The 12,061-nt window shown below is 36.8% G+C and overlaps 1 protein-coding gene across 10 annotated transcripts in view; it reads right to left on the bottom strand.

Moving 5' to 3' along the window:
- LOC115209683 (protein scribble homolog) overlaps nucleotides 1-12,061 on the bottom strand; it is a 458,170-nt gene that overhangs the window by 321,185 nt on the left and 124,924 nt on the right. For all 10 annotated transcript variants that reach the window (XM_036501621.1, XM_036501616.1, XM_036501617.1 and 7 more), the window contains exons 6-7: nucleotides 5,624-5,698; nucleotides 339-483 (exon numbers count right to left, since the gene is read on the bottom strand). In XM_036501621.1, coding sequence (XP_036357514.1) covers nucleotides 339-483; nucleotides 5,624-5,698 — 220 coding nt within the window. The remainder of the gene's footprint in view (nucleotides 1-338; nucleotides 484-5,623; nucleotides 5,699-12,061) is intronic.

The following is a 12,061-nucleotide window of genomic DNA, read 5'->3' as shown; positions in this document are numbered from 1 at the left end:
AATAATTCATTGTTATTCATCAGCACCAAATTACAAGGAGGTGGTCGAAGGGGGACATGTTATGGTCTTGAATTAGATTAACACACATTTCTCCTTAATGATTTCTAATTCAAGTCCTTTCACTCCATATATATTACTAACATTTAAAATCTCAAGCCTAATTTACTGTGGGATAGTAAAAACAGCAGTGTTTTATGGTATTTAGTTATGACCTTTTATGTACTGAGGATTGATTCAATTGATTTATGCTTGTTCCTAACAAACCTTTGATCATGCCAACGAAAGATATTCTTCTCGTTATCATCATCATCATTATATGTAACCATGTTATTACTTACCAATCCCTTCAGGTAATGTCTCTAGATTATTCTGAGAAAGGCACAAATCTGTCATATTATGGCATCCCCCAATCTCCTCTGGCAGGAATTCTAAATGGTTCTCTGACACATCTAACTGGGCAAGTTTCTTGAGCTGGCCCAACTCCTGTGTTGAAATAATAATGAAAATAGATCAATCAGTACAAACACACACACACGCACATATATAGAAAAACTATTTACAGAAATTGGAAAAGAGCTGATTAGTCATGCACATACAGACTACAGTTGAAAGGGGAATATCTACTCATGCTTACATAGCTCAAGCATCTACACACATGAACGCTATATGAAAAGAACATTGCAACATTTAGGAAATCTGAAAACATTTACCAAATCTAGACAATTGCAAATAAATGAACATCAAGCTTATCAGAAGCCTTCTTGCCTCTCCTTTGGTGACCACCTCACTCCATCCACCAATGGAATCCAACAGGGCGACCCACTTGGACCTGCACTATTTGCACCAGATATTGATGATGTTACCAAGATGGGAGCTAACTTACACTTGAATGTCTGGTATCTTGATGATGCTTGTTTGGAAGGCCCTCCTGATAAGGTCCTTACAACTGTGAGGATGATGACTGAAGAACTTGGTTATAGGGGCTTTAGAGTTAACAGTTCCAAATGCAAGTTCTGACTCTTCAACCACCCAGCTTTACATCATGAGACTGTAAACCTGTTTATAGACTTCTTCCCCTCAACTGCAGTTCCTCCTTCATCAGCATGGTGATCTCTTGGAGCTCCAGTTACTGACTGAGCTTTTGAATCCATCTTTTGGTCCAAAATGGCTAATCTGAGCAACTTTAAAAAAATCTTGAGGTAACCAAGTCTCACCAAGGTATTTTTATACTTAGGAATTACTTGACACTTCCTAAGTTATTGTACTGTGGGCCATTGCTGGCAAAATGCTAGTGAAAATTATTCTCAACCACTTGGAAAACATCTCAGAGAAGGTCTTACCAGAGAGTCACTGTGGCTTCATGCCAGGGAGATCAACTACAGACATTCTACAGGAGAAAACAGCAGAGCAACACTAACCCTTCTTCATATTGTTTGTGGACTTTTCTAAGCCATTTGACATGGTGGACTAAGAAACTCTTTGGAAAGTGATGGGGACTTATAGATGCCCTGAGAAGCTTGTTAACATTATCGAGTAGTTCCACACAGGAATGAAATGGTTAGTTTCAGTTAGTGGAGAATTTAAGGAAGCATCTGCAGTCAACCATGGTGTGAACCAGTCAACCATTCTTGCTTTGCACTCTTCTCTCTTTGCTTCACAGCTGTGCATGACACCATGAGGAGCAATCTGCACAAAGGGGCTTTCACCTGCATCAGAACAGATGGGAAACTTTTCAACTTGGGTGTCTTCATGCCTCCACTAAAATCAGAGAAATATATGTTAGAGAGTTGTTCTATGCAGATGACCCAGCACTCATGGCTAACAACATTGAGGACTTGCAACCGAAGACATGCTTGGTCTCAAGATCAACACTTTGAGTACTGGATTGCTCTACCAGCTCTCACAAAGATGTTTGACTAGATCAAGAGAGCCTGAGCCAGTGACAATACATGGAGAGCCCCTGAAGTAATCTAAGGCCTTTTCCTATTTCTGTAGTGCAGTAACTTGTACTAAATCTTCTGATTTTGAAGTTGAGAGGTAAATACAGTCTGCCACAAAGGCCTTTGGCTCTCTTGAGAAGTATCTATGGATGATGCCATGACATTGCCCAAAACAAATAAGAGCCCCCTTGCCTCCTCTACACCACAGAATGCATGACCTCGACCACAGGAATATCAAGGCCATGACACAAGTCCAATTTTATCATTCATGCTCTTTCTTGCATATCAGATGCCAGGATCGCATTCCTGATGTAGAGGTCCTGTGATGCACTGGCACAGTTAGTGTGGAGGTCCTCAATCCTCATTGCATTGCAGCTGAGCTAGGTGGGACATATTTGCAGGATGGACAGTGCCAAGCTCTCAAAACCAGTTTTCTATGCTTAACTGTGTCAAGACAGGAGGAGCCATGGTGGCCAGAGGCTGCAATACCGAGATGTCCTGAAGTAACATATGAAGAACTTCAGCATCTCCCCAGACCCCTGGGAATAGGAAGACCAGTAGCATGATAATGGCACCAATCAGTGAAATTCATAATTACATCCATTGAGGAGAAACAACAGAGACAATATAAAAGAGCACATGACAGCATCACTTCTCCACTGTGTTAAGTAACTTCACCTACAGCAGATGTCATTGCAACTGAAGATCAAAAGCAGGCCCACATACAAGCCTGCCAGAAATGATTTCTGAACAAGAACAGTTGGCACCAACCTACAACAAACAGCTGTCAACAACTGTTATCATGATTTTATTTTCTCTTTCTATGGAGAAAGTAACAGACAAGACTAACATGTATGTTGATGAGAGAAGAGAGACAGAGCAGTGTTGCAAGAGTGCAATGACAAAATGTGCACAGGAAAAGCAGTAATACTGTCAAAATAGATGATAGTGAAAGTAGCAACAACAACACCAATAACAAGCATAACATTAAGATGAACATAGAATGGAAAACACGAAAAAAATTTTAATTGTAACTTAAGCCTCAAAAAAACGTGAACTATTGATACCTTAATAAGAAAACAAGGAAAATAGGAAAATCCAACACTATTAGAGGCAGAGAAATGCTTGAAATTGAAAAATGGTTAGGGTTTGATATGACATCTGTGGAGAGATTTTGATTAATTGATGGCTATTGTCATTATGAAGAAGAGGCTCATTAAATAGTCATTAACACTTGTTCCACAGAAGAACATATTTTAATTCCCACCTGTCTAGGGAGATGTGTGAATAAGATGACCTTTTCAAATGTGCTGCTAGAGCTAAATATCCACTTATGAAGTGTAAGATGAATAATATATTCATGAACCACCAGCTGCAACTTTATGATAGCTTATCTGAAGTCTATGGGAGGTGTTGACAAGAGACACTAAGAGACAAGTTGACCTTCCTTAAACACAAACTGCAAGCAATAAGTGAACGATTTCTTTATTAAAAAATCTTTGAGAATTAAAAGCCATTAACTGCAAGTTTGCAATAAAACCCCAAGCAGTGAATCAAAGGAACAAAAAGGTCAGGGTCATGGAAGCCCCTCTCCTTGATGAGCTTAGAGTCATTTCAGGGAGGGAGGGATCTGGAATGTAAACAAACAGAACAACCATGACGCAAAGTTGATACGACAACCATGATGCAAAATGAGCACTGTGCAAACATCTCTCTGAAAATTTATAATATCAATAGTGAAACTCTCTTGATGGTTGTTGCAAAACTGCGAAAAGAGAAGTCAATCGTTAGGAGGGACAAAGAGTCAGTTATTAATAGAGAAAGCTCACATTCAACAGGCAGCTCTTATTAAGCAGTCTGAAAAAAATCATGAATGCTGAGATTGTTGTGCCAGGCTGGTAGGCAGTTGTAGATAACACGAGTAGCTAAACACCAAAAGACATATGTAGTCAAAAACTTCAGGGTCATAGTGTGGATTAAATATGATGTATAAATTATACACAGGTTGTTTGTATGCAAACACACATATAATTGCCCTTGGACCTGTGATAGATACATCACATCTCATTTAGAAGGCTATCCCTTCAATATCCTAGGACAAGAGATAGCTACTAAATAAGATGAACAAAAGACATGAGGCTTCCACCCACCCCACTCAATGCTGTGATAGATTGTGCCATACTAGTATGGAAAATATCACTCCTATCATTTGTTGTTGTCCAAAAGTGTCCAGAAGATACAAACTTCCCATGAGACATAACGTTGTTGCTAAGACAGTCAGTCTGGATGGAAGCACTCCGTCGGTTACGACGACGAGGGTTCCGGTTGATCCGATCAACGGAACAGCCGTCTCGTGAAATTAACATGTAAGTGGCTGAGCACTCCACAGACATGTGTACCCTTAACGTAGTTCTCGGGGATATTCAGTGTGACACAGAGAGTGACAAGGCCGGCCCTTTGAAATACAGGTATAACAGAAACAGGAAGTAAGAGTGAGAGAAAGTTGTGGTGAAAGAGTACAGCAGGGATCACCACCATTCCCTGCCGGAGCCTCGTAGAGCTTTAGGTGTTTTCGCTCAATAAACACTCACAACGTCCGGTCTAGGAATCGAAACCGCGATCCTACGACTGCGAGTCCGCTGCCCTAACCACTGGGCCATTGCGCCTCCACTACAGTCAGTCTACAATGCTATATGCAGGAAAGATTGTCCTACAGTCCTGCCAAAGATACACCAGAGCCCAAAAGCATCCGCACTTTTAAAACTAAAGCATTCTGATGGACATTTGAATAAAAATGGAAACTGTGCGTAAGCACAACATGTTAGATATAGCTGTATGGGACAGGGAACAAAAGTTGTGCACTGTTATCATCCGACTGGAAGCCTGGCTCCCGAATAGTTACAACAGAGTGTATTCTGCTAAAGGTACCCATGAGCCCAATCTTCTGCTGTCAACCAGTTTTGTATGCATTTCTGTGTAGTCTTTTGACAACAACAATAGCCACCATACAATCAACAAATAACGACATGCAGTAAAAGCAAAACATGCTACTGACAAACAGACAACATCAATAATAGGTCAACAACATCTGGTGAACAAACACGTGAAAACACTAGTATCATTCAACTATATTTTCTCTTTCACTCTTTTATTTGTTTCAGTCATTTGACTGCGGCCATGCTGGAGCACCGCCTTTAGTCGATCAAATTGACCCCGGAACTTATTCTTTGTAAGCCCAGTACTTATTCTATCGGTCTCTTTTGCCGAACCACTAAGTGGCGGGGACGTAGACACACCAGCATCGGTTGTCAAGCAATGCTAGGGGGACAAACACAGACACACAAACACACACATGTATATATATATATATATATATATATATATGCATATATACGACAGGCTTCTTTCAGTTTCCGTCTACCAAATCCACTCACAAGGCATTGGCCGGCCCGGGGCTATAGCAGAAGACACTTGCCCAAGATGCCACGCAGTGGGACTGAACCCGCAACCATGTGGTTGGTTAGCAAGCTACTTACCACACAGCCACTCCTGCGCCTATAGAACTATATAGAAAAGTCATAAAATATTGAAATATTTTATAAACTAAATAAAAATAAACAAACAAGGAAGACAATAAAACCAAAATTAGTATGGATCAGAATCAACAAACACACATTACTTACTCGAGGTAACTGGATAAGATTATTACAATCAAGCCAGAGCTCTTGTAAACTATTTAAGTCACCAATTGTTTCTGGCTGAAAAGAAGAATAACGATATAAAATAAAATTAATATAAAGAATCCAGATATAAAATGGGAAAGAGAGAGAGACATGATACAAAATCTAACAGAAGTACAATGCAGAGAATAAAGGAAAAGAAATTTGATTGAAATTACAACGTGAGGCATATGTATAGTTCATTGAATTTATATCAGTATATTACAGGGATATTTGTAATGGCATCAAATTTTTCTTTTAATGGATGAATTCCATTTTTATTGATAATATGTCCCAAAAATGCAATAGAAGAAACATCAAAAAGACATTTATTGGGGGTTAATAAATGTAAGTTCTGGCTCTTCAACCACCCAGCTTTACATCATGAGACTGTAAACCTGTTTATAGACTTCTTCCCCTCTATTGCAGTTCCTCCTTCATCAGCATGGTGATCTCTTGGAGCTCCAGTTACTGACTGAGCTTTTGAATCCATCTTTTGGTCCAAAATGGATGAATTCCATTTTTATGAATTCCATTGTCACATTTATATCAGATGCCAGGATCGCATTCCTGATGTAGAGATCCTGTGATGCACTGGCACAGTTAGTGTGGAGGTCCTCAATCCTCATTGCATTGCAGCTGAGCTAGGTGGGACATATTTGCAGGATGTACTATGACAATCTAGTAAAAAGTTGTTCTAAATGTTGTTCATGCTGCTCTTCCAAAGCAATAGCAATCATCAAGTCAAAACAAAGTTTAAACCATGAGTGACTTCATCAATAAATCTATGGAATGTATTAGCAGAATACCAAAAACCAAAAAGCATTTTGAGAAATTGGAGAAGTCCGAAAGGAGCAGTTATGGCTGTTCTAAGAACATCAGCAGGTTCTATAGGAATCTCATTATAGGCAAGTACCAAATTAATTTTTGGAAAAACAGTACAACCATGTAAAGAAGTTGGCTAATTATGAATCTGTGGAATTTGGTACCTATCAGGAACAGTTAAAGTATTCAAATGTCTGTAGTCTCTACAAGGATGACAATCTCCAAGTGGAAGTCAAGTTAATTCCAGGATCCAACATGTGACTAAATTTGTCCTCAGCTATTTTTAACTTGCCAAGGAGTGAGATGTCTAGGTCATGAAGAAACAGGAGGTCTCTTAGTGATAACATGATGTGTAATAGAGTGTACCAGACACTTCTTATTAAAAACAGCACAAGTGGAACCTGGAAACTTTTTAAGGATCACATGATAATGATTAGGTGTATGGGGTACAAAGAAAAGAGGACTGACAGTAGCAGGTATACTGTAAATACCTTGTGCAAATAATTCTGTTTCCAAATCTATCAATCACCTGTGTTTCAAATCTACAATTAGACCAAAATGATTCAGGAAGTTGGCACCACGGACAGGATATGGAAGATCAGCAATTATAAGAATCTGCTTTACTTGTTGCTTGAAGACCAACTTCATTTAGAGCAACTATTGACCTCCCAAACAAATGAAAACATCACTGAATAATTGATGAACTTGTTGACATGACTGGTGTGTCCTAGAACTCCTGCCAATGAATTTTGAGCAAGGAATTGTGAATGCAAAGAGTTGCAGGAAAATTTGTTCCTCGCTTGCTCACAGAAGATCAAAAAAAGTCATGACTAAATGCATGTCATGAACTGAAAGAACAGTTCACCCAATCTTGCACCCTGCAACTTTTTTTTGTTCCCCTGAATGAAAAATGTTTTGCAGGTGTGGAAGAGGTGAAGAAAAAAACAATGGAGGTATTAAAAGGCATCACTTTACAAGAGTTCCAGGATTGCTTCGAACAGTGGAAAACACTTCTGGACCGAAGTATTGCTTCAAATGGAGAATACTTTGAAGGTGATAAAAGTGTAAACATGTAAAACTAAGTGAATAAAATAATATTGTAAAATTTTAGTTTCTTTTGGGTAACCCCTCTTTTAGTGAGAAATCTATGCCCCTGAATCTTAACTTGAGGCATTAGTTGAAATACAAAATGACTGACCGTTAGTAAGGAGAGACACAAATAAGAAAGAAGGAAGCAAAGGACCACTGATGCAGTCACAGGAGTGTGACAAAAGAACTCTGGCCGAAATAAGATTAAGATTAATGTAAAATATAAATAACGCTGAAGCAAAGTAACACCAAATATATAGTGCGTGTGTTTTTATTGGCTAAATTGGCAAAATGACCATTCTTAAATACAACAATGTTTTTAACATGTTCTTATTATTATCAAAGAATGTATATATGTATTGTAATATTTTGTGACAAACAGTACCTAACACAACAAAGCTTTTACATGTTACTTTTGACAATCTTTTTCTAAAAAAGTGAAACTAGTCAAGTGAATAAACACCTTTTAAAATTGCATTTTCAAACCTTCTTTTCATAAATACATCGTCGTCATCGTTTAACGTCAGTTTTCCATGCTAGCATGGGTATATATATACATATACAAATACATATATATATATTTATATATACACATATATATATTTATATATACACATATATATATTTATATATACACATATATATTTATATATACACATATATATTTATATATACACATATATATTTATATATACACATATATATACATATATATATATACATACACATATATACATACACATATATATATATACATACATACACATATATATATATACATACATACATATATATATATATACATACATACATATATATATATACATACATACATATATATATATATACATACATACATATATATATATACACATATATATTTATATATACACATATATATTTATATATACACATATATATTTATATATACACATATATATTTATATATACACATATATATACATATATATATATACATACATACACATATATATATACATACACATATATATATATACATACATACATATATATATATACATACATACATATATATATACATACATACATATATATATACATACATATATATACATACATACATATATACATACATATATATATACATACATACATATATACATACATACATATATATATACATACATACATATATATACATACATACATATATATATACATACATACATACATATATATATACATACATACATATATATATACATACATACATACATATATACATACATACATACATATATATATATATACATATATATATATATATATATATATATATATATATATATATATATATATGCATACATATAAAAAATCATATACAACAGCAACAACAACAACAATTATAGGGAGAACCAACACACAAACACACACACAGATAACCATAGTCACAAGGACACGAATAAAAGTTGTGTCATGGGGGTCACGATGGAGAATAAAGTTGAATGCAACAGAATTCTTGGACAGGGAGTCAGTAGACTTGAAACAGATAACAATACTCATAGGAACAAAAATAACAACCACAACAGAGGGAATGACAGGGACCAACAGACAGACATAAAACCCAACACTAATATGAACAACACCAGAAACAGGAACAATGAGAATATCACTAGCGATAATCAGAATGATAGCAATAACAGTAATAACAATAATAGTGGTAGTAGTAGTGGTGGTAGTAACAGTAGAAGTAGTAATGATGGTAGTAGTGATAGTTGTAATGGTAATAGTAATAATAGTAGTAGTGGTAATAATGATAGTGGTAATAGTGGCAATAGTGAGGTTGATGATGGGAACAGTAACGACAGAAATAGTAGTAACGATAATGAAGAAGATAACCCTAGAAAGGCCATTAACATGTATACCCACCCCTTCGACACTCAATTCTTCAACGTATATGACAAATATTACGGCATAAGCCTGATTTATCCAACAACATTACCCTTCAACAAAAGAGTCTACATCCCAAGACATACTAATGACCATATGGAAGCACAGTTCACTATAGCTAGGACCAAACTTAGACAGATTTTAGGATTATACACTAAGAGACAGAGACAGAATAAGACAGAGGCCCAACAACTCGGGATTAAACCTGCATGTGGCCAACGTAAGCCCATTCAGCTTACGTAGTAACCACTGACCCTATAGCAGGACCACCAACAAGACGAGTCTGTGGAGCGAATATTGCTAGCAACTACAGAATCTCCTACTTCCTCTCAATGATCATATGCCCTATAATCCGGATGTCACCTGATGTTTGTGACAGCACAGATCTCCTCAGCAGGATTAATGACTGTAACAACACTTGTGACCTGACAGGATGTATGGTGAGTAGCATGGATGTGGTATCCCTATACCCATCGATCGACGTAGATTTTGCAGTGGAGAAGTGCGTGGAGATGATCAACGAGAGCCAAGTGGAGTTCCACAATGTCAACACAGAATGTAAGTACCTTGAAAGAAAAGTTGGACCTAAGAAGCATCAGTTGTGGTGTGCAAGAGAGACGTTTGCGCTGGTATGGTCATGTGGCAAGAATGGATGAAGATAGTTGTGTGAAAAAGTGCCACACCCTAGCTGTTGAGGGAACCTGTGGAAGAGGCAGACCCAGGAAAACCTGGGACGAGGTGGTGAAGCACGACCTTCGAACTTTATGTCTCACCGAGGAAATGACCAGCGACTGAGACCATTGGAAGTATGCTGTGAGTGGGAAGACCCAGCAGGACAAGTGAGACCATAACCCATGACCTCTACCTGGGACATAGTCAGCCCACTTATGCATACCTTTCCTTCTTGTGACACAAACCCTACTTGTGAAGACCTGTTGAGGCAAGTGAAAATCAAAATCAAAATCGATCAACATCAATGGAAATTGTAGCTGTGATACCAGTGCCGGTGACTAGTAAGCGAACCATCCGATCGTGGCCGTTTGCCAGCCTTGTCTGGCACCTGTGCAGGTGGCACGTAAAAAGCACCCACTATACTCATGGAGTGGTTGGTGTTAGGAAGGGCATCCAGCCGTGGAAACATTGCCAGATCAGACTGGGCCTGGCGCAGCCTTCTGGCTTCCCAGACCCCAGTTGAACCGTCCAACCCATGCTAGCATGGAAAACGGACGTTAAACGATGATGATGATGATATAAAGCTCCCTTATATATACTTATTTCTTTATTTTAATATACCTATTTCTTTATTAAGGTCCCTCGTATATACTAAGATGGGGGGGGGGGGGGCAGAGCTATTTGAGAGAAAGAGAAATCAGGTAATTTCTTCAAAAACTTTTTAAACAATATTATCTAGTTGTATAAGGTTATAAAATATTAATTAGAGTAATTTAGAAGATTTTTTAGAATGAGATTTTTAGTAAACAGGATACCGCTATTGACTTGCATACCAAAATTTTAACTACAATGGAAGGGAGGTAACCAAAATAAGGCAAGGAAAAAATGGAAATAAAGAGAAATAGAAATATTTTTTGAAGATCTTATATTGTATATTATAAGTTACATATGGCTATATGGGGTATAATTTAGGCTTGTATAAAGGTATTTTTAGAATATCGAAAAAGATTAGGTAGAGTAGAACCATCATAGAAATAGATGTGAAAATTGCTAAATCATTAAAATTACTGTGGAGTAAGTATACAGCTTAGCGGTTCGGCATAAGAGACCGATAGAATAAGTACTGGGCTTACAAAGAATAAGTCCCAGGGTCGATCTCCTCGACTAAAGGCGGTGCTCCAGCATGGCCGCAGTCAAATGACTGAAACAAGTAAAAGAAAAAGAAAGAAAAAAAGAAAGAAACTTAGTAACTTCAAAAGATATATAGAATTTATGTAATAATTTTAGAAATTAAAAATTATTTATTCAATTTGTCTATGTTATTAAATTTTTAATACCTTGTGTTGACTAAAAAATTAATACTGTAGGGTATGCTATTTCTTCATTGCTTTTTAAAACTAAGAGGTAAAAATTAAGATTTAAAAATTCAGGAATAATAAAATGCTATTTTCTAAGATATTTAAAGGTACAGGTAGTACTATGTAAACACAATACCCCAGTTCTAAACGGTTATTTAACAGGTTTATATTATCCCTATGTTTAAAAATTTCGTAAATCTCCATGGAGCAGAGCTCAGACCCATATCTACTATTTTTATAAGGTTGCACTTTCCTCACTATGTCCCATTTAAGGCAAAATCTAATTCTATTTTCTTTTAATTCCCAAATTTTATTGGATAATCTTGTGCAATTTCCCTTATGCTTAAGTTTCAAGGACGATCTGTGATTATATATATGTCATTTCAAATTTACAGAGGAACCAAAATACATATAATTATTAGTTGAAGTCAATACTGTACATTTGTATACTACGTTTTGGGCTAGACACCAACCAGATACCAGACAGTGGGACTTGATTCCACAAGTACAACTATGGGAATAATTA

The sequence above is a fragment of the Octopus sinensis genome, linkage group LG3 (assembly GCF_006345805.1).
Source record: "Octopus sinensis linkage group LG3, ASM634580v1, whole genome shotgun sequence".
NCBI classification, from domain to species: Eukaryota; Metazoa; Mollusca; class Cephalopoda; order Octopoda; family Octopodidae; genus Octopus; species Octopus sinensis.
Note: the sequence above shows the minus strand (reverse complement) of the source record. Positions and strands in the feature narration are given on the sequence as shown.